Source organism: Callorhinus ursinus, unplaced genomic scaffold (genome assembly GCF_003265705.2).
Source record: "Callorhinus ursinus isolate GAN/ISIS: 27379988/994484 unplaced genomic scaffold, GSC_fseal_2.0 scaffold39, whole genome shotgun sequence".
Classification (NCBI taxonomy): domain Eukaryota; kingdom Metazoa; phylum Chordata; class Mammalia; order Carnivora; family Otariidae; genus Callorhinus; species Callorhinus ursinus.
The window spans coordinates 1,416,856-1,444,492 of NW_027397101.1; the positions used below are offsets into that span (position 1 = coordinate 1,416,856).

Genomic DNA, 27,637 nt, shown 5'->3' on the forward strand with positions numbered 1-27,637 from the left:
AGGGGGTAGGTTTTGTTCCCATCAGGGGATGCTTTGCCCACAGGATCCTTTGCCTGAGTTAAGAGGTAAGTTGGAAAGAAGAACTTCAATAGAAAGTTTGAGGTCAATGGGGCACCTGGGTGGCACAGTCGGTTTGGCTCAGATCCTGATCTCAGGGTTGTGAGATCAAGCCCCACATGGGGCTCCATGTCCAGAGCCAGGCTCCATGCTTCAAGCCCGGAGTCTGCTTAAGACTCTCTCTCCCTCTGCCCCTCTTCCACCTCTCTCTAAAATAAATAAATAAATCTAAAAAAAAAAAAAAAAAAAAGAAAAAGAAAAGAAAGAGTTTGAGGTCAAAATGGAGGTAGTTGAAGTCCACGTTCAAAGCCATGGAGATATTACCTTTAGTAGCTGGAATGAGAAACCCCTGTCCAGAGAGACACAATTTTGCTGAGGAGACACTTTGGAGCCTACAGCTGGGTTTGAGTTGGTTGGTACCCAGGCTTCAGAAAAGAGGATAATATTGTTCATATGAGACCAGGAGAAGAATTATTTGACTGCTCTTGAAAAGAAATGAGTAAGATGGAGGGAGGGGAAGGTGTTGGGAAGAGGCTGAAGCAGAGAGGAGGGAGAAGACAGCTGGTAAGGGAGGTTCAGGAAGAACGGAAATGGCTAACAGGGATCCTTAGGCTGTATGCTGAGAGGTGTGCAATGTGAACCCTTCCTCCCTCTCTCCCGCAAAATCTTCAGTAAAGTCAGCATTGCTAACTGAGGCATTTGTGACCGAGGGTTTTTTTGTAGGAACTTAAAGATATGCCAGTCCCCAAGTCCAGTCTAGTGCTGGACAAAACCAGAGATTGGCCCTGTGGACCTGGAAGGCAGAAGATTAGAAAACTGAAGTCTGGCTTGCATGTCAATGGCATTTTACTTCACTAATAAACCAAGCAATGCAAATTAAAATAATAAACCATTCTCACCTGTAAAGTTGGCAGCAACTTTTCATAATGTAACCCACAAGCATTTAGCAAGAATCACTTTTATACATAATCCCACCTCTTGTCATCTTCCTGAGAAAACAGATACATGGATAAAGAATGACATGCTTGGGGCGCCTGGGTGGCTCAGTTGGTAAAGCATCCGCCTTTGGCTCAGGTCATGATCCTAGGGTCCTGAATCCGGCTTCCTGCTCAGCGGGAAGTCTGCTTCCCCCTCTCCCTCTGCCCTTTCCCCCTTCCCACTTGTTCTATCTCTCTCAAACAAATAAAATCTAAAAAAAGAAAAAAAAGAATCATGTGCAAGAATGTTTATTATACTATTCGTAATAGCAAAAACTTGGAAATTACATAAATGTTCAATGAAAGAGATGGATAAATTAATGGTACATTTATAAAATAATATTATCTATTCATTGAAACTCCTGTTTACAAAAAATTGGTATAGGAAAATGCTTCAAATAAGGATACAAAATAATATCAAGTTTTTTCACCTGAAGAATTGGGATAAAACTCATCCCTACTTCATAGGGTTGTTGTGAGGTTTGAAAGTAGGAATAATTAATCAAAAATTGTTAGGTAGCTAGATTGACAATAATTTTTTCAGTTTTGTTCAGGGGAGAAATTCACATGTAAGAACACAAGGTAGTAAAAATATTCAACAAAATTCACCAAAATGATAACCATCAGCAACACTGGGTTAGAGTCATTTTTATAGTTGAATCAATTAGTCTTGGTTCCAAGGAACAAAAACCAACTCTGGGTTACTTTAAAATAAAAAAAGACTTTGTTGAAAAGTTTATCATTAGTGTGCTTTATGTTACAAGTAACAGAAACCCCAAGTCAGATTATTTTGAATAAGAAAATATATTTCATATAAGTTTATACAGTTCATATAAGTTGGAGTGAAATGTGAAAAAAAATTGTCTTAGAATCAATGAAATGGGACAAATTCCCACATATTCATGGTCTTATTTGAGGGGTTCTTTATTCTCTTGTATTGATGAATTCTCCAGCATCCACAGAGACCATGTTTTATTTATTTTTATGTCCACGTTGTTGAGTATAGTCAGTATTTAATAGATAGTAAATATTAAGCTCATTGCAGAGATTCAGTAAGTGTTTACAGAAATTTAAAAAATCAAAACCAGAAAACAATTTGCTCAATGCTACATGGTTGGTAAGTGGCAGAGGGAAGACTGCATGCAGCCTATGTGTGTTGGATGACAAAGTCAACGCTGCCTCCCCAAGGGCTGAGCTGAGTTGTGGCTTTCTACATAATGCATCGCTCTCCCTCGCTCACTCTCTAACAGTTTATTTGCTCAAATCAGGATCCAAACATGGTCCACATGTAGCATTGGGTTGATATGGCCCTTCATTCTCTCATAATCAGTAACAGTTACCCTCTGCCTTTTTCAAATTTGTGGTTAAATACACATTACATGAAATTTTCCATCTTAACCATTTTTAAGTGTACAGTTCAATAGTGTTGAGGACATTCACACTGTTGTGCAACCAATCTCCAGAACTCTCTTTATTTTGCAAAACTCTGTACCCATTAAACAACAACTCAAGGTTCTCAAGATTCATCCATCTTGTAGCATGTGTCAGAATGTCCTTCCTTTTTAAGGCTGAGTAATATTTCAGTGTATGGATAGACTACATTTTGTTTGTCCACCCATCTTCCATTGGACACTTAGGTTGTTTCCAACTTTTGACTATTGTGAGTAATGCTGCTATGAACAAGGGTGTGTACATATTTCTTCAAGATCCTGCTTTCAATTATTTTTTTATATATACCCAAAAGTGTCATTGCTGGATCATGTAGTAATTCTATTTTTAATTTTTTGTGGAACTGCCATACTGTTTCCAGAGTGGCTGCGCCAATTTACATTCCCACCAACAGTGCACAAGGATTCCCTTTTCTCCACACCCATGCCAATTCCCGCCTTTAAAACACAAACAAACAAACGATCTATTGAAAAAACAGTGCCCATTTGTTCTTTAGAACATCTCACATTCTTAGAGTTGGCAATCGCATCTTTGTGTTGTCATTTCATTTTACCTTGTTCTTGTATTTCCTACATTTCCTGAAAACTAGTAGTTAGATCTAGATTCCTGATTAGATTCAGGTTCAATTTTTCTGGCAAAAATAATTCATACACAGGACTGTGTACTTCCTATTGCAACACACCAGGAGGCACATAGTGTCTGCATATCCCACTTTCCGTGTTAAAAATTACGAGTGAGGGGCGCCTGGGTGGCTATTCGTTAGGCGTCTGCCTTTGGCTATGGTCGTGGTCCTGGGGTCCTGGGATCGAGTCCCGCATCGGGCTCCCTGCTCCCCCAGAAGCCTACTTCTCCCCCACCCACTCCCCCTGCTTGTGTTCCCTCTCTTGCTGTGTCTCTCTCTGTCAAATAAATAATTAAATCTTAAAAATAAATAAATAAATAAAAATTACGAGTGAGTTCAGATGCCTCCAGCCTAATCCATCCATTTAAAAAGTTCCCCATTGGGCGCCTGGGTGGCTCAGTCTTTAAGTGTCTGCCTTTGGCTCAGGTCATGATCCCAGAGTCCTGCTCCCCGCTCAGCGGGAAGCCTGCTTCTCCCTCTCCCACTCCCCCTGCTTGTGTTCCCTCTCTCGCTGTGTCTCTCTCTGTCAAATAAATAAATAAAATCTTTAAAAAAATAAAATAAAAATAAAAAGTTCCCCACTACCATTTTACCTAATGGTTTTAACAGACATTGATGATCATTTTCTGGATCTATTATTTTATTAGGGCTTCCAAAATGGTAATGTTCTAATTCTAATATCCTTTTTCGCATTTATTAGCTGGAATTGTTTTATAAGAAGAGCTTTCCCTCTATCGGGTTATCCTGAAAATAGTACAGCAGTTAGGAATGACAGGATGCATGCTTGATTTTTTTTCCCTTTCATTGATTGATTTTGAGAATAATGAACTGGTCCTTACCAAGCTCTAAAGTCAACCAATAGGGTTCTTCTTTTGGAGTGGGGGCAGAGTGATTATGAACTCAGGTTTTATATTTTCTTACTTGCCGTCCAAAGGCCATTTTCACCACTCCTCAAAGTATTTCTAGACTCCTTATTAAACACCATTGGGAGCTACTGTTTCTTTTCATTTTAACTCAGCCTGCATCAAAGTTACTGAGCCTTAATAATTGAATTCCATTCCCACAACCAAAGAATACTAATTAATTCATCTGCCAACCAATCCTTAGTCTATCCTGAGAATATTAAAATCGGAATAGTGCAGGAAGGGAGTTACTAGGTTTTTCCCACCCCCAGACAGGAAATTGGATTATTTCTTTCCTTGGATCAATTCAGAATGCAGCCTTACCCTTTTCCTAGCTCTTCCTCGGCAGTTGCCAACTTGAAATGATCCCCATCTGCCGAAGAATTCTGAACATACAAAGGTGTAGAAGACAAGGTTTTGGGGCTACCTACCATTCCTCTTCCTTTCTAGAAGCAGACCCCCTCTCTATTTCTTCAAAAACTGCCCCTGCTCCACCTGGTAGACCAGCCAATCACTTGGCCTTTGCCTCAGGCCGCAGGGACCCGGGACCTAAGCCAGGCTTGTCAGCCAAGCCCGGATTTTTGCTTGTGCTACTGGCAAAGATTTGCATTCTGTGGCCTGGAATCACTAACTATTAGAGTGATCTCCTCCAAGAGAGCAAAAAAGAACTACAAGATGTAGTCTTTGTGCATTTTAATCCCTGGACCATAACTGGGTATGGTGAAGGCCAGCTCTTTCCCTGGACTTATCTGGGTTTTGGGGTGGGTTTTTTTTTTTTTATCATTACATTTCCTTTTTCATTAAGCTGGTTTCAGTCTGGTTTCTTTCACTTGAAACTAAAATATCCTGAACCCAGTGGGAAAAATCAAAACGGAAAGGAAAAAGAAAAGAAGGAATGTAGTTTATAGGAAAAAGAGAAACTTCGATGAATGCCACAATAATGTATTTCTTCAAACTTCCAATGACTTGAGTTAGTGAATTTTATACGGGAAAGGAACCTTGCAAATGATTTAGTGTTGCCATGCGTTTATTAATTTTTTATTTTATATTCAACACTCTTGAGTTAGACAAGAGTTATTTGGCCACATTACTTATTCATACCTGTATTAGGGTTATCCAGAGAAACGGAACCAATAGAATGTATAGAGATAAAGATAGACATAGATATATAATCTGTATCTATCCATCCATCAGTCCAGTTAGATAGAGAGAAAGTGAGATTTATTTTAAGGAATTGGCAGGGTGCTGGCAAGCCCAAAACCTGGTGGGCAAGCTAGCAAACTGGATATTCAGATAAGAATTGATGTTATAGTCTTCAGTCCAAAATCTGCAGGCCAGGGGTCCCTGGGTGGGTCAGTCAGTTAAGCAACTGACTCTTGATTTTGGCTCAGGTCATGATCTCAGGGTCAGCCCACATTGGGCTTCATGCTGGGTGTACAGCCTGTTTAAGGTTCTCTCTCTTCCCCCCCTTCCCCTCCCCCCCCCCCCCCCCCCCCCCCCCGCCAAGTACTTGTGCATGCACATGCTCTCTCTTTCCCTCTAAAAGAAAAAATAAAAAAATAAAAAATAAAAATAACATCTGCATGCCAGCAAGTGGGGAACTGAGGCAGGGTTTCTATGTTTCAGTCTTGAGGCAGAGTTGTTTCTTCTTCTGAAAAACCTGTTTTTGCTCTTAAGGCCTTCATCTGATTGGATGAAGCCCACCCATTTAATAGAGTGTAGCTGTTTTACTCCTCTATTGATTGTAAATGTCAATCACATCTAAAAAATACCTGCACAGCAACATCTAGACTGGTGTTTGACCAAAAACTGGGCACTGTAGCCTAGCCATATAAAATTAACCACCACAGTCTCATCCTACCTCATCCTATAAATGATTCAAGGCATGCATACATTCTACAAAATGATTAAAAAAGGAAATTGTAACCAGAACTAAAAATCAGAGTTAGATTATCCCATTTCATATGTGAATTAAACAGGCACAGAGATTTTAGCTGATTTGTTCAAAAGTTGATGACAGAACCAAGGCAGGGAGCATATTATGATTCCCCTGAGGGGAGCCCAGCACTTTGGATCCTAACTCTAGACATTTTATACTGTGGAGAACTCAATTCTAGACTTCCTTACTTTGAGAGTCATTACCTCCCATGGTTTGGGAGCAAATAAAATAAATGAGCAAATAAAAATGTTGCCCAGGCCATGACAGCCTACTTTTTTCCAACCAATACCCAAGCACAAGAAAGGGTTGATGGTGACAATGTTCAACTTTACCTGGACTCTGTATTTCCAGAAAACAGTGACATTATGAAATCTCTCCAACCTTTTGTTTAATGAAATCCCCCACCCTTTTTTGTTCTGGGAAACAGTCTATCCAAAAGGAGCACCCTTCTCTAAGTGACTTAAATAAGACTATTAACTCTTTCTCACATTTCCCTTGTTCACCTGTGACAAGGCCCAACACAGATCTTTCCCCTTTTGCTTAAACCTGCTAACACAGCCAGACACTGCCTCTCTAATCCCTCATTCTTTGTGTTGTTAATGATTAGCTGAGGTTAGAACCATCTGTCCCCCTGAAAACAGCTAGACAGCGAGATAAGCACTGGGAAATCCCGTTCAGTGAAGTGAGCCTTCTGACTGCAAAACAACCCCACCTGTAAATTACCCCCACCTGTAACGTGTCTACACCTCCCTAGAAAAGTCTAAGGCACCACCACCCTGCCAGGAGACTCTAATCTTTGGATCTGGGGTGTTCTTCATGGTGCAATGTGCGGAACAAGACCAACTTCCTTATTTGAGCAGGTTTTCTCTTTGACAATGGCATCCACCAAACGGCTAAGAATCAAAAACCAAAGTTTAAAAAAAAAAAGGAAAAAGTGACCTAAGTACACTGAGAGAGATGGGTCACAGATTGACAAGGAAAAACAAGGTGAAGTTGTCTCAAGGCTGATTCCTACATCACCTGCTGTGGTTCATTCAACCTGTACCTCCTCAACCAGATTATTAAAGCATAACCCATTCAGCTTCAGGGGAGGGAGCACGGGAAAGGAGCTCAATAAATGATTTCTGAATTAAATCGAATGAAATCTATTCATTTCTTTAGTGCTAGCCAGGGGGAAGGAAAAAGTTGTGAAAAGAATGAACGCAGCCCGTGGGAAAGCTGGCCTGGCCCTCACAGCGCCCCGTGGTATGCTCCTGTTGAACAGAGTCTCCCAGAATACCAACATCAAGACTAAAAAAGTGAGATGAAATAAGACTGCTTGATACTGTTGTCCAAGCACAGACAAAAACAAGGCCGTTGTGCCACACACACGGTACCAAATACCTTCTATCTTGGTGAATGAGTGGCATCTGCTGGACAGCTTCCACTTCTTCCTTGCCCTAGCCCTCTCTTTATAGATGAGATTTACTGAGAGAGCCAAAGGTCCGATTGCCTCTGTTTTCTGACAGCATCCAATCTAGAGAAAGCACTGCATCCTTAGACCCTCCCCCAAATCATCCTCTTACTGAGACACCTCATGCAGTGACAAGTCATTAACCCAACCTGTTTGCTTCGGTGGGAGGGCACTGACTTGGTCTCATGCCCAACTTACTTGAGTTTATAGAGGGAGGCAAATCATCAGGCAGCCACTGAAGAATTTATGAAATATGAAAAAAAAAGCCAAAATGTTTTTGAACTTGTTACAGAGCAAAAGCTTTATTTTTTTTAAAGATTTTATTTATTTATTTGAGAGGGAGAATGAGATAGAGAGAGAGCATGAGAGAGGGGAGGGTCCGAGGGAGAAGCAGACTCACTGCTGAGCAGGGAGCCCGATGTGGGACTCAATCCTGGGACTCCAGGATCATGACCTGAGCTGAAGGCAGTCGCCTAACCAACTGAGGCACCCAGGCGCCCCCAGAGCAAAAGCTTTATTAAAGGGAACTAAGTCACAAAGGAATAAGAACTAATGTTGCAGGATTTCTTTTCCCTTAGCGCCAGAAGTTCTTGGTCCTGCCACTTTGAGGGATGAAAAGGTAGACCAGATGAAGAGTGGTGGGCAGCAATGCAAAGTTTATTGAGGGACAATACAGAGCTCCTGAGGATGGAGGGGATCCAAGGAGGTTGCCGGTTTGGTGTTTAAATCTAGGGGGTTTTATGGGCTCTTTGGTGTGGGCTGTTTTAATCTGATTAACCCTCCATGAGCCTGTCACCCAACCAGGTTTTTGTCCCCAGCTCCTCTACCTATCAGGTCATTCGTTGTTCAATGGGAAAGGGCCTAGGGCTCCTTCCAGGGTGGTGTTTCGTAGCCTTGGGGACCAAGAGGGCAGCTGCTGCCACTGCCCGAAGACAAGCCAGCTGCAGGTCACCACATCAAACTCTTTGTTTAAATATCCCACTGGCTGGGGCGCCTGGGTGGCTCAGTCATTGGGCGTCTGCCTTCGGCTCAGGTCATGACCCCAGGGTCCTGGTATCAAGCCCCGCATCAGGCTCCCTGCTCAGCGGGAAGCCTGCTTCTCCCTCTCCCACTCTCCCTGCTTGTGTTCCCTCTCTCGCTGTGTCTCTCTCTGTCAAATAAATAAATAAAAATCTTTAAAAAAATAAAAAAAAACAACTAAGTATCCCACTGGCTGTTGAGCTGGCCCCGGGGCCTGGGTTAGGACACCCAAGGCCATCCCCTTCCTTTCTGTCTGGTACAAAAGCTGGGCCACTGAGTAAAGCCTAGAATAACAGGCTGGGGTCTTTTTCCTTTTAAGGTTAGTTTCCTTTTAGGAGGGAGGGGGGATGCCCTTGTCCCCGCCTGCCTCTCTTCCAACTCTCCTTCATTACTAATGTTCCATCTCTGCTAGTAAACTGGCTTAGTGACAGTAATAAAGGAGAGTCAGAAGAAAGGCAGGGGGGACAAGGCTGCTGGCCCTTAGAGGAAACCACCCTTAAAAGGATTTTACACCACCTTGGAAGGAGGCCTCCACCCTTTCCCACGTGATAGGTAGATGACAAAAACCTGATTGGGTGACCGGGGCATGGAGGGTTAATCAGATGAAAACAGCCGGCCAACAAGCCCATAAAAACCCCTAGACTTAGAAATGTCGGTGGCAGTCCTCTAGGAGTCCCCTCCCTCTGTGGGAGCTTTGTACTGTCACTCAGTAAACTTTGCTGCCCACCACTCTTCGTCTGGCTTACCTCTTCATTCTTCCAAGTGGGGTGACCAAGAATTGCAGGCACTGAAGGAAAAGAAATCCTGTAACAACAGTAAACCAAGGACCTCTCTGAATGGAGGGCTGTGATGAGGGGACTCCTGGAGCTGTGCACATTTTCATTAACTGTTTTTAAGAGGGTGTACAGAATGAATCAATACCACAAAACAAAAACAAAAACAAAAACAAAAAAAAACCCTTTCCAGATCCTATTTCAGTATTCTCATCTTCCGGGATGCCAAGGGCCAGCTCCATGTTCATTATGTTCCCCCAGACCACCCTGAAATCCATCGAGGGGTACCCTTGCACAGACTCACAAAAAAAGCATTACCATTTTGTAATCCCCAGTGAAATAATAGGTCTGTAAAATAATCATCAGCTGTTAAAACCGTGACGTGGAATGTTCTTTAAATTCTTAGCCTGTATCAGGTATGAAAATCAGAAAATCCATGCATGGTGGTGAAAACTTGCTGTTTGCCAATATCCATCCATACTTCTTCTTACATAGCTTGGCTGGTACCCAATGCCTACAAGAGAGACTACTTTCCTGCCCTCCCTGGCAGTTAGTTGTGGTCCATGTGACTAAGTTCTAGTCAGTGACATGAAAGCAAAAACACATGTGATAGTGTGGGGGGATGGGTTAGCCTGGTGATGGATATTAAAGAGGGCACATTCTGCATGGAGCACTGGGTGTTATACGCAAACAATGAATCATGGAACACTACATCAAGAACTAACGATGTAATGTACGGTGATTAACATAACAATAAAAAATTAAAAAAAAAACACACGTGATAGCAGCTAGAACCTTCCTGGCAACCCCTGCCCTCCTCAGCTTCATTGCTTCTTCAATCCTGCTGCCCAGATTAGAACGTCATTTTGGGTCATGAGTCCAAGCTGTGCTCAGTGGCACAAGAGAAAAGACAGCTGTGTCTTGGACACAAAAGTGCACCATTGGACCGCCTTCCCTGTCTTTCCATGATGGATTAGGAAAACAGGAAGCCCGGGGCTGGCTGAGCCTGAAGAAGGAAGGAGAGATCGGGGAGAGGAGAAGAGAGAAGTGGGAGGAGGAAGAAGAGAGAAAAAAGAGGAGGGGAAGAAAGGGGACAGGGGTAGGCAGGAGGAGAGGGGCAGGAAGGCATCGGGAGGAGGAGTCCCCTGAGAGTGGGTTAAGTTGCAAACTATTCATTTTGATACATTCTAGTCCAAGTTACAGAAGACCCATTGAAAATGGTGGCAATCAGGAATGTGTCCATCACCTCAGGACTGAGGCCAGTAGCTGGGACAGGTGCAGCAGGGAAGGGGCGCCGGCTCTGGCTCCACACAAGGGCTACTAACAGCTTCAGGCATTGAGTTCAGACAGAACTCTGCTCAGAGGAAGAGGGACCTTCTCCTCTATCTCCTTCTTCAAAGTGAAGAAACCTTTTCCCAGAAGCTTCCCCTGCAGACTGGCCCTCCAATGTCACTGGCCAGATTATATACCCATTAGTAAAGCAATCACAGGCAGAGGATAGGATTGTCAATAAACCTTTCATATTAAATCGGTCTACCTTCTGAGATGAAGACAGGATCACCTTCCCTGAGTCACATAAGGGAGGGATAAAAACAAAGCACTGCCTATGGTGGTGCTAGTTGTGCAGTGCACGAGGAGGGGGAGGGGTGTGGGCCAGGCACCTTCACGTTCAGTCACTGTCATTTGTAAGGTTAGTAGGATAAATTTTCAGCAGATGGCAGTAAAGTGCTTGGGGGAAAGGATGCCTTTTCTCATTCACACAGTCACAGCGAGCTGACAAGGTTGGTGACTAACAAAAATCAAGATTATGTTAGAAGGAAGGTGGGGGTGAAGGTGGGAAATGAGTGCTTGGTAGGTAACAAAATGTCTGCAACATAAAGCAAATAATCAAATTCACCTAAACTTTTTTTTTTTTTTAAGTAGGCTCTACACCCAGCATGGAGCCCAACAGCAGGGCTTAAACTCAGGAGATCAAGACCTGAGCTGAGATCAAGAGTTAGGATGCTTAAGCAACTGAGCCACCCAGGCACCCCTCACTGTAAACCTTTTCAAATTATATGTGGTAAATTCTTTTTAATGAAATAATCCATTCCGGGTTTAAGAAAAAATTTTATTTATTTATTTTTTTTAATAAAGATTTTTATTTATTTATTGAGAGAGAGAATGGTAGAGAGAGAGCATGAGAGGGAAGAAGGTCAGACGGAGAGGCAGACTCCCTGCTGAGCAGGGAGCCCGATGTGGGACTCGATCCCGGGACTCCAGGATCATGACCTGAGCCGAAGGCAGTCGCTTAACCAACTGAGCCACCCAGGCACCCTAAGAAAAAATTTTAAAACCTTTATTCAATTTCAATATAGTTACACTGAAAAAAAAAGGAATATTAGATAGATTTCCTAAACTGAAAATCACTATGTGCAAAACCCGCTGTCAATACCAATAAAAAGCTTAAAATAAGCTGTCAAGATTGATTTATACAAAAGCCGCAGCATTCAGACAGCAAAGACCCTACCCCCCATATCAAAGGATTAAAGTATAATTAGTACACCCTGAGAAAAGACACCAATTGAACGGATGAAATATTATCACTGATGACTAATCACATTATAAAGCATGATTAATTTTAAGAGATGTGAGATTTAAAGAGAGCATCACAGTTCCTTCATTATTCCTGTCATGTGCCCACAGAAAAGGAAAATACGATCAAAACTAAACAAGCAGACAAAGGACAAAGTTGGGAATGCAGAGTGATAGGTCAGGAAAAATTTTCTAAGTGAGACTGGGTAATCATTTTTCTTGTTGCTGTAACGTCTACTACCTTTTTTTAAAGATTTTATTTATTTGACTGCGAGAGAGGGAACACAAGCAGGGGGAGTGGGACAGGGAAAAACAGACTCCTCACTGAGCAGAGAGCCCCATACGGGGCTCGATACCAGGACTCTGGGATCATGATCTGAGCCAAAGGCAGATGCTTAACCGACTGAGCCACCCAGGCACTCCTACCTTCTCTTAATATCAAGGCGAAACTGTGCAAATGATTATGTGATACAAAAATGCAAGTTTACTTTGGTTCAATAATATATGCAGCGCGTGTGATGAAAGGGAATTCCCTTCATATCTTCCCTGTGGTCACGGGCGTAGTCCCACAAGTAATAATCCAGAAGAACAGAATTGATCTCTCCGCTAGTTTTTTCACCCTTTTTTTCAATAAGCTCCAGAAGGCAATCCCGGATCAGTTCAACACACCAAAGTGAGCACCCTCTGATTTCCACCTCTTGCCTATCACCATACGAGAGCATTTCTCCTGCAAGGGGGAAAAAACAGAGCAAGAAGTACTAAGCATCAGTGACATAAAATCTACACAGACTTGATTTTGGGTCATTTAAACCACTTCTAAACTCAGGCATTAATTCAAAATTGCACATTCCACAAGGGCAGGGGCCGTGTCTGGCTTGCGTCAATATTCCTGGGAGGTGGCAGAGCACCTTGCACATATAGCTCCCCAATAAATAGCTGCTAAATGAACATGGGGTCACCAGAAATGTTAAAATATGACAGCAAGATTATTAAATTCTTGAAAACAAAGGTTTTAAAATTGGATTTGGGGGCGCCTGGGTGGCTCAGTCGGTTAAGTGGCTGCCTTCAGCTCAGGTCATAATCCCAGGGTCCTGGGATCGAGCCCCACATCGGGCTCCCTGCTTGGCGGAGAGCCTGCTTCTCCCTCTCCCTCTGCCTGCCTCTCTGCGTACTTGTTCTCTCTCTGTATCTCTCTGCCAAATAAATAAATAAAATCTTTAAAAAAAAATAAGTAAAATTGGATTTGATGTCAGAAAAAAAAAAAAAAAAACATTGCAAAATTTGGAGGCCCCCAAGGGGGCCAAATAAACAATACCTCCCTTTCTCACTTGAAAACTGAACATTGCCTTAGGTACATCCTAAGTGCATCAAGGAGAACCTAGGAAATCAAAGTTGTTCACCTGAGCAAGGAAGACCACCACTGTTCTTTGGATTCAGGATCCTTTGATCAAGCCCTCCCTGAATATGTAGCTGAGAGCTTCACAGGCCCCGCAGTCTCTTCAGTGCCCATCTCCGGGGTTTAGCTAATCCTGCAAGATGGGTCCTGGCTCTACGTTGCCACTGAGGCTAAAATTGGGCTCATCAACTCAACTGCTTCTAAGGATCAGGGAGACAGAGTAAGGGAATGCCACAGCCAGATGCAAGCTGTCATGAGCTACAGAATGTGTGCTGCCCTGGTCTAATGGTAGACCCAGTGTTCCCATATTTCTCCCCCTTTTATAAGTGAAGTCAGAAAGTTTGATTTTCTGGGAGCCTGGCTGGCTCAGTTGGTAGAGCATGGGACTCTTGATTTCAGGGTCGTAGGTTCAAGCCCCATGTTGGGCGTGGAGTCTACTTAAAAAAAAAAAAAAAGTCTGATTTTCATGTGAAATCTCCTAATTGTCAAGGTTAGTAAGTAACTAAGAGTGCTTAAAACACTGGTCAGGCCAAACAAAACACACCTGCAGGTTATACTTGGCCTCTGGCCACCAATCCACACCCTTCCACAGAGCTTCATAGTACCTAAGAGGCCCTGTGATCCACTGAAAAGTAGGACAATGCCCCAGCCCCACTAGGGTCCAATGTCACACCTGGGATTTTAAACAGCATTACTTACGTCCCCTCCATCCAATAAGTAACTGTAGTATTGAACTGTGTCCTCCAAAAAGTCACATTCAAGTCCTAACTCCTGGTACAGGTGAATGTGGCCTTACTTGTAAACAGCATCTTTGCAGATGTAATCAAGATAAGGTCATACTGGATTAGGGCAGGCCTTAAATACCATGACTGGTGTCAGCCCTAGAATCACAGTAAAGAATCTAAATTTAGCCAAACTGGATTGGCAGTATTTATAATTGGCTAAAAAAATATGCCTTTGGTGAAGAGATGGGTTAAAGATAAATTGGACAGAAAAAAAAAATCTAAATTCATATTAAAATAAAGTGAAAAGACTGTATTTACCCCCTGCCCCCCAAAAAAGATAAAATGGATGGAAATCTGGGTGGGTCTTCCAAGGGCTAGCCCGGAGATATTCAGAAGAGGAGAGAGGAAAAAAATACACATATATAAGTGTAACCCATCCTCAAATTTGGAAGAAGTATCACTGGAGGCCAGTTAAGGAAGGTTCTACCTCATCTAGCCAAATTACCTGGTTCTAGATTTCACTTCAGATAGTTTTTAAAAACTAGTGTGCTATCCTTGTGTGTACTCCTTTACGTTTATAGTTTCTGTTTCTCCTCTAGTTTGCTAATGAAGTACTTTTTGAAAAAAATCCAACTTTGCTTAAATAAACTAAGAGGCAAAGAAATGAGATCACAGCTCTGAACATAACAGAGGCAGTAACAACAGCTGCAGCTGGACACCTGGAAAAGGGCCTCTGCAGTTGCAATGGATGGCAGAAGAAAATTCAGACCACTTTGTATGGCTGTGCCACATGATCCGTTCTCAGCAGGGTTTTCCCCACAGTAGCAGAGACAATTGGGTGCTACAAACATTCAGAAGGAGGAGGTGCACAAATCATGAAAAGCTGGAAAAAGCTATGTGGAGGAGATAGCATTTGAGCTAAGCCCTCGTGGATGTGGAGGACTTGAACTGGAAAAAAAAGAAAATGTGGGTGAGGGAAACCAGGCAAGAGAATGGTTACAGATAGGAACCAGCAGTGGACAGACCGGCCAAAAAAAGATGAGCTACGTATGGCTACATGGAAAAGAAGCCCCGAATGCTTAAATGTTTGGTATCCAATAATTAATGATCCAGGACATGATCATTAGAACATAAGATAGATTTTCAAATGAAGAAACAGAGGGATAAAATGGATTGCCCAAGGTAGCATAAAAACTGGTAGAAGCAAACACAGCAATAATTTATATTCTTTATATTCTGTGTTATTCATATTTTGGGTGATCGAAATCTATTTCACAAGAGAAAATTATTCAGTCATAAAAACTACCTGCTTTGGGGTGCCTGGGTGGCTCAGTCAGTTAAGCGTTTGCCTTTGGCTCAGGTCATGATCCCGGGGTCCTGGGATCAAGCCCCACACTGAGCCCCACATTGGGCTCCCAGCTCAGCAGGGATTCTGCTTCTCCCTCTTTCTCTGCCCCTTCCCTTGCTTGTGCACGCACTGTCTCTCAAATAAATAAAGAAAATCTTAAAAAAACAAGCAAACAACTACTTTCTTCTAAAATTAAACAAAAAAATAGCTGAAAATACTGCATCCAAAAGAGAGAAATTAATGTGAAAATTATAATTATTTTTCTTATACAAAGACATGTTTAAAAAACAAAAAGCTAATCATTAAATTCTACTCCTGAAACTAATATTACACTCTATGTTAACTAATTAGAATTTAAACAAAAACTTAAAAAAAAGCTGATTTTTCACACAAACATAATTTTCTATGCTCATTTATTATAACAAGGCTCCCGCTCTTGAGAATCAATAATTGAATCCAATAATGATAAATAAATGAGCCTAGAAAAGCAAATGACTCATGCAAGGTAACCCAGTGGCAGACGCTGGAGCCTCCTGACTTGAAACCCACTGCATGTTACCTCTCAGGCCACCTTTTATTTCATAGTGTAGTGTGCTCTTCACTGTTTAATTAACACTCTTCAAATACTACACCTGATGGACCTAGCATCCATCACACACCTTCAGGTAACAGAAACTTCAGTTTCATTTTATTATGAGGCTCTGCAACTATGACTAAATAGTGTAATTCCCTACATTCTACAGTGTAAACAACAACAAAAAGCAATTTTCGGGGTGCCTGGGTGGCTCAGTCGTTAAATGTCTGCCTTCAGCTCAGGTCACGATCCAGCCCCGCATCAGGCTCCGCGCTCAGCGGGGAGTCTGCTTCTCCCTCTCCCACTCCCCCTGCTTGTGTTCCCACTCTCTCTAATAAATAAATAAAATCTTTAAAAAAAAAAAGTGATTTTCTCTTACTTCAATTGCCCCTGCATTTTTCTTTACATGTGCTTTTTTTTTTTTAAGATTTTATTTATTTATTTGACAGAGAGAGAGCACAGCAGGAAGAACAACAGGCAGAGGGAGAGGGAGAAGCAGGCTCCCCGCTGAGCAGAGAGCCTGATGCAGTGCTCGATCCCAGGACCCTGGGACCATGACCTGAGCCGAAGGCAGATGCTCAACTGACTGAGCCACCCAGGTGCCCCTTTACATGTGCTTTTAACAATAAACAGTGTTTTTTTTTTTTTTTTTAAAAGGAAAGGAGAACTTCTGTGAAAGAAACAAGACAGAGACTCAATCACAATTCATAGTATAACAAAGAATGTCTTAAGTTGGCAAACCTTTGAGAAGCTTTTCCAGTAGTTCCTTGGAGTAGTTCAGTGCTCCCAGGTGAACAAGAACCTGAGGTAATCTATAGTCGGCAAACATGGTGATACTGGAGATGTCTTTAAAGCAGCCGTCTCCTTTCCCCTCTAACACACTCCACGTATCTGCCACGAGGATTTGGGCCCGTTTGTAAAAAGAAATTCTTTTCCCCTGATGAATGAAGAGAATATAAATGTTACCTGGGTATCCGATAGCTTTTATGTATGCTATAAAAAAAAGGGCACACATTGAAAACATTTCTCAAGGGTGCAATAATTTTAGTGTTGGTTAAGAATTTATGGACCTTTTATAGAAAAAAGGGAATCTAATAAATATTAAATTATCTCTTTCACTCCAAATTTACTTCCTATATTTTTCAAGGCACATAAAATACAACTGTGGTAATTGTGGTATTTAGTGTTCTTTTTCAATGACATTACCTCATATATATATTTCTGTGTCACTATAACCCACCTGCTTATTCTTTTTAATGGCTAGACAGTATTTCTTCAGAAAGCTTCTTAAATTTTTCTAATTGCAACATAATTCATGTTAATTGTATAAAATACAGAAGAGTATAAAGAAGAAAACAAACATCGCTTTTAAAAAAAAAAAAGATTTTATTTATTTATTTGAGAGAGAGAGACACAGCGAGAGAGGGAACACAAGCAGGGGGAGCGGGAGAGGGAGAAGCAGGCTTCCTGCCGAGCAGGGAACCTGACAGCCTGACGCAGGGCTTGATTCCAGAATCGTGGGATCATGACCTGAACCGAAGGCAGACCCTTAATGACTGAGCCACCCAGGCACCCCGAAACAAACATCCTTAAACTCATCTCTGAAGAGAATCACAACATTCAATTTTTAACTGTTGTCTTTCAGATAGTATGATAAACGTATTTCAGATATAAAGACATAACTGTCTTTATCAACAGCCAGAATTTATCAAGTCTACCTTTTTGGAAATGGTCAAAATCAATATGTAAGCCCACAGAACAAAATAAACTTCCAATTATATTTATACAACAAAGAAACAAATTTAACCAAGCATTACAGGAGAGTGGGTTATAATTTAACTCGAAAATTCTCTATAAAATTACAAACGCAGATCAGCATAAACTATGGAAAGATATGGATAATTACAATCTAATTCTAATACCAAAGGTAATAATCTCAAATCACCTTTTATAGCTGCTTGTCTGCTAAAGGAGAATAATCAGTATTACTGAGTCCCAAAATTTATCCTGTCCACCTTGGAGAATGTTTTAATAAGTAAATAACATAATTAAATAAAAAAAGAAATTAAATCCTTCAAGGAAAGGCTCCATGTGAAAATTCCTTAAGATGATACCAAAGATTCCTTTATTTACTAAAAACAAACTCCAATGATACTCTGTCCTAATGAGAAATAACCTAAATTTTGCCTAACCTTAAGGTGTACCTATTGCAATCAATCCAGAACTACTTTTACTAAGTAAATTGCCTAAAACCACCTCTAAGAAATTCAGTATCGTGTTTTCCAGAGCAAACACATATGCTCATTTTTTTTTACAGGATGTATAGTCTATAAACTAGAGTGCTGGGGGGAAAGAATCACCATGAAGTATCCCTAGGGGCGCCTGCGTGGCTCAGTCAGTGAAGCGTCTGACTTTGGCTCAGGTCATGATCTCAGGCTCTGTATTCAGCTTCAGCGGAGAGTCTGCTAGTCTCTCTACCCCTCCCCGCACTCGTGCTTGTGCACACATGCATTCTTTTTCTCGCTCAAATAAATAAAACCTTAAAAAAAAAAGTATCTCTACATCATTTGGGAATAGCCCATATTTTCAAACCTATCAAAATATGACAATCTGGCAATTGTTGGACTGGAAATTACATATGATAACTAGGTTTATATTTAAGTCTAGTGTATTAAAGAGTAAGACATAAAACTTAATATAAAAAATAAAATTGTGCATCAAACACAATTATTACATCATGTTTACTGTAATAGAAGCTATTATCTCCTATTTTTATTTTTTTTAATTTTTATTTTTTAAAGATTTGACTTATTTATTTGAGAGAGAGAGAATGAGAGACAGAGAGCATGAGAGGGAAGAGGGTCAGAGGGAGAAGCAGACCCCTAGCTGAGCGGGGAGCCTGATGCGGGACTCGATCCTGGGACTCCAGGACCATGACCTGAGCTGAAGGCAGTCACTCAACCAACTGAGCCACCCAGGCGCCCTTATCTCCTATTTTTAATAAGATCCTAGATCAAACTGGAAAAATACAGGAACCAGACTTACGTAACAAAATCAGTGCTAGCATCTAACAAAACATAAATTGTCACATCATGACCACTGTTTCCATGGTAGCCAACTAGTATATCACAAAGATTAGATTATAATACCGTTGGAAAAAAAAAACAAAAAAGATTCAAGTGAGGAGTCTAAAAATAAATTCAAGTCATCTATAAGACATTTTCTTAACAAGCTGATATGGTTTTAGTAATCAAATGATTTTAGTAATCAAATTCTTCACCTCAAAAATACTAACTGATATCACTGAAAATACCAGCGAATCCCAAAATAACAATTCCCTACGTGTTCCATAATATTGCTTGGTGAATAAAATATTTTCAAAATAGTACCTTTATAAAACAATTATTATCAATAAAAAAAAGCCATGACCATGAGTTGATTTTCTTCAACAAATGTATCATGAACAAATTAGAAAGGTCAAGAATTACAAATGCTTGGGGAGCCTGGGCCGCTCAGTCGTTAAGCATCTGCCTTCGGCTCAGGTCATGATCCCAGGGTCCTGGGATGGAGCCCCTTGTCGAGCCCCGCGTCAGGCTCCCTGCTCAGCGGGGAGCCTGCTTCTCCCTCTCCCACTCCCCCTGCTTGTGTTCCCTCTCTCGCTGTGTCTCTCTCTGTCAAATAAATAAATAAAATCTTTAAAAAAAAAAAAGACCACATTTTTCATGCACTTTATCAGTATGTCACAGTAAAGACAATAGCCTGAGGGAAGCTGATTTATTCATTAGGACTTTTACATTGTTACTATATGCTCTAAATCAGAGCTGCTTTGGAAATGTATCTGAATTTTAAAGCTTCCTGGCTGATTTTGGAGTACAACCAGGTTGGGAAATCGCTGATCTAAAATCTGTTCAAATTGGGCGCCTGGGTGGCTCAGATGGTTAAGTGTCTGCCTTTGGCTCAGGTCATGATCCCGGGGTCCTGAGATCGAGTCCCGCATCGGGCTCCCTGCTCCTTGGGAGCCTGCTTCTCCCTCTGCTTCTCTCTCTCTCTCCTTTCTCTCTCTCCTCCTCTGTCTCTCATGAATAAATAAAATCTTTAAAAATAAATAAATAAAATCTGTCCACATTAAATTTTTTTTAATGATTTTATTTATTTATTTGACAGAGAGAAACACAGCAAGAGAGGGAACACAAGCAAGGGGAGTGAGAGAGGGAGAAGCAGGCTTCCCGTGGAGCAGGGAGCCCGATGCAGGGCTCGATCCGAGGACCCTGGGATCATGACCTGAGCCGAAGGCAGATGCTTAACGACTAAGCCACCCAGGCGCCCCCAAATTAAAATTTTATCAATTTGTTTATAATGTTTAAAAATGATTGGTAATCTCAGTAAATAAATATACATTAAAAACAATTGACTATTTTACGCAACTTAAATATTAAAAAATATAGCAACCAATACTATCACCATGTTAAGAAGGAGCTGGGAAAATAGCACTCTCCTATGCTGCTGCTGATCATCTTCATTATCATCTTTCGAGAGAACTGTTAGCATTTTTATATATTACAAGCCTTTTGAAGATCCAGGCCATGCTCTGACTCAGCAATTCCACTACTATGATTCCATTCATTCTAAGAAAATAATTACAAGTGTTAAAGGATTGTGCAGTATTGCTTGTTATCACATAAAACTGAAAACAACATGACATAAAATTCAATTTAAAAAATAAAACTGTGTATCAAACGCAATTGTTGGGCAAATAATTATGGGATTGTACAACCATATAGTGGAATACTACTACTGTGAAGTCATTAAAAATGGTACCATGAAAAAATTGTGCTGTGAGAGAATTATTATTATTATTGTTTAATGGGGCCCCTGGGTGGCTCTGTAGGTTAAGCATCTGACTCTTGGTTTTGGCTCAGGTCATGATCTTGGGGTCCTGGAACTGAGCCCTGGGCAGGGCTCCCTGCTCAGTGGGGAGTCTGCTTGTCTCCCTCTCTCTCTGCCCCTACCCCACTTTGTGCTCTCTTTCTCTAAAATAAATAAATCTTGGGGTGCCTGGGTGGCTCAGCCGGTTAAGCGTCTGCCTTCAGCTCAGGTCATGATCCCAGGGTCCTGGGATCGAGCCCCACATCGGGCTCCCTGCTCAGCAGGGAGCCTGCTTCTCCCTCCACCCCTCCCCCTGCTTGTGCTCTCTCTCTCTCTCAAATAAATAAAATCTTAAAATAAATAAATAAACAAATCTTAAAAAAACAAAAACAAAAAACATACACTTGAGTTTAACACTTTTTCAATTTCAAAAGCAGTCCTAAAAGGCTCAGAACTCCTCTAGATTTGGAGTTAACTGCCCAAAGTACGTTATGTATATTTTATTTTTAAACAATCTCTACACCCAACATGGGGCTTTAATTTACAACCCCAATTATGAGTCGCATGCTCCACCGAATAAACCAGCCAGGCACTCCTTACTATTTACCTATCTTTTATTTTTATTTTCATTTTTTTTTAAAGATTTTATTTCTTTATTTGAGAGAGAGAATGAGATCGAGAGAAAGCACGAGAGGGGGGAGTCCGAGGGAGAAGCAGACTCCCTGCTGAGCAGGGAGCCTGATGCAGGACTCGATCCCGGAACTCCAGGATCATGACCTGAGCTGAAGGCAGTTGCTTAACCAACTGAGCCACCCAGGCTCCCTTACATATCTTTTAAATGAATATGTGATCTGTGCTATGTTAGGAATCATAGGAAATACGTTGCTTTTGGGTAACACTAATGATAATCTTTTGGAAAAAAATAAATGAAAAAATATAATACTCCTTTAAGAAAGTGTCAGAATCCTTAAGTATGATTTTTGTTACATTTTGGGGATTTTTCTATAAGAATGCTTTTTAGAAATTAGTACTGATGGGAAATGGCTCAGGTAGTAATATTCATTTTAAAATATATCAGCCTTAAAATTAATCTATATCCTGGCAGTTTTTTTTTTTTTTTAAGATTTTATTTATTTATCTGACAAGAGAGACAGAAAGAGAGGGAACACAAGCAGGGAGAGTGGGAGAGGGAGAAGCAGGCTTCCCACTGAGGGAGTCCAATGTGGGGCTCGATCCCAGGACTCTGGGATCATGACCTGAGCCGAAGGCAGACGCTTAATGACTGAGCGACCCAGGCACCCTTCCTGGCACAGTTTTTAGAAAAATTGAACTTTTCAGCAAAGTAAATCAAAAGCACTGTGCTGTAATAAAATAGAAACTCAGCAAGCTGCTTACTAAATTGGTATTACCATCTACCAAAAAAGTTTACTTTCTTCCACAAAAACAAAAACTCAGGACTACTTCAAGACAAACAAACTACATGTCATGAATTTATGCCATCCTGAAGTCATCCTGAATTTACTCTCAGCCCTTCTTCTGCTACAACCAATGTTGATTCTGAAATACATGGATTCTTAGCCACATGAATGGCAGTTTGATTTTTTTATACACGAATATACTTAGATGGCCTGAATCATGAACCAAGGAACTTGATCCACAATTTCTTTAAAAAAGGTTGAAATGACATACTTTAAAGACAAAGACAGGGGTGCCTGGGTGGCTCAGTCGGTTAGGTGTCTGCCTTCGGCTCAGGTCCTGATCCCAGGGTCCTGGGACCCGCATCAGGCTCCCTGCTCAGTGGGAGTCTGCTTCTCCCTCTGCCCCTCCCCCTGCTCATGCTCTCTCCCAACCACCACCCTGTGTGTGTATGTGTGTGTGTCTTGCTCTCTAATAAATAAAATCTTTTTTTTTTAAGATTTTATTTATTTATTCATGAAAGACAGAGAGAGAGAGAGAGGCAGAGGGAGAAGTAGGCTCCCAAGGAGCAGGGAGTCCGATGCAGGACTCGATCCCAGGACCCTGGGATCATGACCTGAGCCGAAGGCAGACGCTTAACCATCTGAGCCAAAAAAAAAAGACAAATAAATCTCAAAGTAACCTCTGCATCAGCAAAATGGTTAGTCAGAACAAAATGAAATTTAGCAGTGGCCTAGGGCCTCTTTTCTAGGAACTGCCTCTGCCCCACCCACAGCCCCTTCAGTCACACTTCATTGATCATAATCCCTGCTGATTTGATCAGTGTTTAACCAGGAATTTTAGAACAGTACCTGAGAGGGTGTCTACCCCTCCCTCCCGCTCTCTCTCTGGTGGTGGAAGCAATAAGATGCAAAATTCATAAACATCTTCTACTTCATGGAGAAAGCTAGTCTGCGAGAAATACAGAGCCAAGAGAAGCAAAGAGTAGTGACTGAATCCTGATGGCACTGAGTCCTTGATCCTTGATGTTCCTATCCCCAAATTCTTCATTTTGCTTAAAGTTTTTCTAGTTTTGTGTCCGTCACTTGCAATTAAAAGAATCTTAACTGGGGCACCTGGGTGGCTCAGATGGTTAAGCATCTGCCTTCGGCTCAGGTCATGATCTCCTGGTCCTGGGATCAAGCCCCACATCCGGCTCTGCTTGGTGGGGAATCTGCCTCTCCCCCTGCTCATGCTCACTCTCTCTCTCAAATGAATAAAAATAAAATCTTTTAAAAAATAAAAGAATCTTAACATAATCAGGCATCTCTCACTTTACAGAATTGAAAAGCTAGCTATTTATTCCCTGACTAAATGATGTAAGATAAACCAGTTAACCTTTCTCTTTAGACTTTGGTTCCTGGTCTACAAACAGGGCAATAATGACCCTTGTCCTTAGGCCCCACAGAGCTCTTCTATGGATCTAATGAGAGTGTACATGCAAACACCTTATAAATCATAAAGAGCGATTTAAACAATATCATTGGGGGCGCCTGGGTGGCTCAGTTGGTTAAGCAACTGCCTTCGGCTCAGGTCATGATCTTGGAGTCTGGGAATCGAGTCCCACATCAGGGCTCCCTGCTCAGCGGGGGGGGGGGGTCTGCTTCTCCCTCTGACCCTCCCCCCTCTCATGTGCTCTCTCTCATTCTCGCTCTCTCAAATAAATAAAATCTTTAAAAAAAATAAAAAAATAAACAATATCATTGGTAATTTTTGTTAGTCATTGAATTGTGATTTCAAAAGGGTAGCTTTAAAATTTCAATATGATTTAAGCATTCATGAACTTATTCAATAGATTTATGTGATTCCTCTGAAGTTGCTTTCAATTCGTCACAGTTAAAACACATGATAACGAATTCTAAAAGAATTTTACAAAAACAGAACCCAGGTGTACAGTGGGAAGGTATACCAAATGTTTACCATTTTAAAAGTACATCTGTGTAAAGAAAAAGAAAATAACACTGTTCAAGTATTCCACGTATGAAAAAGAAAACACAGTGTGTGTGTATATATATATATATATGTTAGAGCCTCAAAAAATACTTTTTATTAGAAAGGATTTAGAAATACATTCTGATTTTCATCCAATGAAGTAAATTTTTTGAAGCTGTAAAAGTACCTCATTGTCCCTAAGTAGCATCATATTGAAGGTTCAGTGTTTTGTAGGTCTGAAACATTTTAAAAGGACAAAGAAAAAAAAGAAGAAAGGAAATATATTAATTAGAAAACTAAGAAAAGTAATGTCTTTGAAACACTACTTAACAATTTTGTTACTGTTCCTTGTCCACAAGGAAGGAACTTCAAAAATACTTAAGTTTTTAAATCTCAGAAGGAGTTCTGGAAGTAAAAAAGTTAACTGAGAAGATAATTAAGAATTCTAAAATCCCCAGCAGAAGCAGCTCACCTCAAACTGAGTCACATCTCTGTAAGAAGGAAAGCTTTCAACTACCAGGTGCATTAACTTCTGTGCACTTTTTTCACTTTTTCGGACGCAATTAAGAAAAGAGCCTTCGAACTTCTCAAGCAGAATTTTCCCGGTTTCATTAAGAATCCGATGCCTCTCTTCGATCAAAGGCATGGGAACGTCCGTGTCAGAACGGAATACGTGCTGAACCTGATCCAGGGTCACTGTGGCATAGTAGGAAGCACTGGTAATAGGTATCCCTTAGGGAAAAAAGAAAATGCAGAGGAACAACGTCATACTTTTACATTCATCAGACCCTTGCTTTTACAACATACAATAATAAGAAAGCAAATGAGCGTTACAGAAATGCACTAAAAACGGGTGAAGAATTAAATCAGAAGCATACCCTTCATTTTCTATTTTCTCATCTGTACTTATTCATCCGTTTCTAGCAATTGTTATACTACACCAGATGTATTTTGACTGCATAAAATGTGTTATATCTGTCCCTTTGTTCTTCAGATGTCATCAAAGTGGCGTTCTTTAGAAAACTTGTATACTTAGCCATGATGATAAACATTAGGATCATTTCTCACTAAGGACTTAACGCCAGCTTCTTCTCACACTTGTATTTTAAGCAGATAAGAACTGCAGTGAAGAACTTCAAAGTTCGCCTTATGAACACGTATGCCATTTCCCGACTCGTTCCTCGGGACCCTCCCGGTAAACCGAAACCTCACAGGCCGTTTGTTGGGTCTGACCCGGAGAAGGGGCACCAACCTTCGTCGAGGGCTCTGTTGACCGCGGCGCACAGGGACCAGTACCCACTGTACGTCTTCCCCCTGTACCCCACCAGACATTTGCGCTCGTCGTGCTCCGACCAGAAGGAGAAGTTGAGCGTGTCTGCCACGAACACCCAGTTGAGCGCGGCCTCGTCAGCCGCCCTGGGATTCAGCTCGTGAAGGGCCTTCCAGCCCCCCAGGTGCAGCTCGGGCCCCGAGACCTTGGCGAGCAGCAGCTCGGCCACCCTCCGCACGCCTCTGCCGTCAATGAACACATCCCGACTATTTTCTGCAATGAATTTTGCGGACTCCCTGGGAGTTAGGGGCCCGTCCATCCCGCCCTTTCCTTTGGGACTGGTGAAGGCGCTTTCACCCGCGGGCTGGCCAAACTCGCTTTCCTCCCTGAGCGGGGCAAGGGTGCGGGTCCCTCAGCACCAGTCCCTCCCTACCCACCGTAGGATCGCTGCCCTCACAGGGCCCCGCCCTTCCGGAGCGGCTCTGAAAGCCGACAGCGCGGGCGATATCCGGGTTCCCTCCCTCCATCGCGCACTGCGGCGGAGCCGTGGACGCCGCGGGGCCGCGCGCCCGGCCAGGACCCGAGGCACTTCCGGGAGAGAGGCCCCGCCCACTCTCCCCCGGGCGCGCGCCTGGGACCCGTTTCTGGTTCCGAAGGTCCGGAAACTGGCCGGAGGGTCCGGCGCCCGCGGGTCCGCAGTTGCGCTCCCTCCCGCCCAGGCGTGGGGCTCCGCCATTTTGTGCACGTTTCCAACCTCCCTTCGGGCACGTGGTACTGCGGCTCCCCGCCGTGGCCCGAGTCGCGATGACTGCAAGCGGTGTACGGCGTTGCCCTCCCTCGCTCCCGCCCCTCCCCTCTACCCAGTGGGCGAAGTGTGGGCAAGATGCCCTCGGCGACGCTCCGCATCCGGGTTCCGGGGCCGCGACGAGCCTGGTGGCGCCCATTCCGGTGCGGGGGGGGGGGGGGGGCGGGGGGCTAAATCGCCCCCAGGCTGTGACACGGATTGGCGGGTCCCCCACAACCCCATCTCCCAGGCAGGCCTCTTGTGCTAAATTACTGTCGCATTCGGAGTCCGTATGGACGTTTAAGATTAGCTGAGACGTTTGGAGAAATGGTTGAGGAAACAAATGTATTGTTAAAATTAACATTGTGTGCCTGGAATTGTGCTTTCGTACTGAATCCCTATTGTCCTGGGCCGTGGCAACAGTGGCGGTTGTACTCCTCGTTTTGCAAGAGAAGCTGTATGGTGCAGCGGTGAGCCCCTGGTCACAACAGTGGTCTGGGTTGGGATTCAAACCCTTAAGTCTGGGGCACTATCTATGAACCAGCCTACCAATGCCAACCATTCTGGCCAAGTAGTGACTATATTAGTGGCCCTAATGAGGAGACATTATTAGAGGAAGTAAGTATCACCTTACAGCCCCAAACTTTTTTTTAAAAAATATTTTTTAATGGGATGAGGAGAGGTACCCTAGTCAATTAGTGATGATCCAAATTAGCTTATTGATGAAATTTTAGTACAGAGGTAATGTATTTGTGCTGTCCTTCAGACTTAAATCTCCATGGATAATATGAAATGTTCATGCCTTTTTGAAAATCAACTATTAAAAATAACAGTAGTCATCTCTAGTTATTGACAGTAAAAAATCTTGGAATTAGAGAATTTTTGGAGGATTTAGAATTTTCAAGTTTGACAACTGTGCCCCCAGAGAAGCAGAATATCTTCATCTCTGCAGTTTCTTCATTTTGTTAAGAAAAAGAAACTTTTAAGGATTTCATTATGATTTGCTTTTACAGTAGAAGTCACTAGTACATTAATATGTTGTTGAATAAATGTAAATCTGTTGACTTGGAATTTTTCTGTCTACCCCAGCAGCTCTAAGTCTTTGGAGTCAAATTAATTAGCAAAAGGGGCACCTGGGTGACTCAGTTGGTTAAGCGTCTGCCTTTGGCTCAGGTCATGATCTCGGGATCCTGGGATCTCGACCCCCCCATGGAGCTCCCTGCTCAGCAGGAGGTCTGCTTCTCCCTTGCCCTCTGCCCTTCTGCACCGTGTCCCCCCACCCCACTCGTGCTCGCTCGCTCTCTCGCGCTCTCCTCTCAAATAAATAAAATCTTTTAAAAAATTGGTTAGCAAGAAAATCTGGCAATCTACAAAAGAATTCAGGAGGTTATATAATTTAGGCCATTTTCTCTCACCGAGACTTATTGACAGAAATGGAAAACCAACAACTTAGATTCCTACTATGTTTAGGATACTGAGTTAGACACTAGGAGTAGTATGAATAAGGAAATAAGCTTCCTT

General features: G+C 42.2%; 1 protein-coding gene across 2 annotated transcripts; it reads right to left on the reverse strand.

Moving 5' to 3' along the window:
* Positions 1-11,288: 11,288 nt before the first annotated feature.
* QNG1 (Q-nucleotide N-glycosylase 1) lies at positions 11,289-26,032 on the reverse strand. 2 transcript variants are annotated; one of them, XM_073880669.1, is made up of 5 exons: positions 25,315-26,032; positions 24,535-24,794; positions 16,551-16,746; positions 12,255-12,493; positions 11,289-11,508 (listed from the first exon to the last, which is right to left on the reverse strand). In XM_073880669.1, exons 1-4 carry the CDS (start codon positions 25,649-25,651, stop codon positions 12,261-12,263), a joined length of 1,026 nt encoding a protein of 341 aa, XP_073736770.1. In that variant the 5' UTR covers positions 25,652-26,032; the 3' UTR covers positions 11,289-11,508; positions 12,255-12,260. The 2 variants fall into 2 exon arrangements, with proteins under 2 accessions (XP_073736770.1, XP_025707468.1); XM_025851683.2 differs by having other exon boundaries at positions 11,289-12,493; positions 25,315-26,028.
* Between the last annotated feature and the right edge of the window lie 1,605 nt (positions 26,033-27,637).

Bases quoted from the DNA above. Each gene is read 5' to 3' on its own strand.
- QNG1 (XM_073880669.1), bottom strand. From the start codon at position 25,651: ATGGACGGGCCCCTAACTCCCAGGGAGTCCGCAAAATTCATTGCAGAA. The intron at 16,747-24,534 runs GTGAGCTGCTTC...TTCATTCATCAG, and splicing joins GAGATGTGACTCAGTTTGAG to GGGAAAAGAATTTCTTTTTA. The intron at 12,494-16,550 runs GTTTGCCAACTT...TCCCCCTTGCAG, and splicing joins ACTGGAAAAGCTTCTCAAAG to GAGAAATGCTCTCGTATGGT.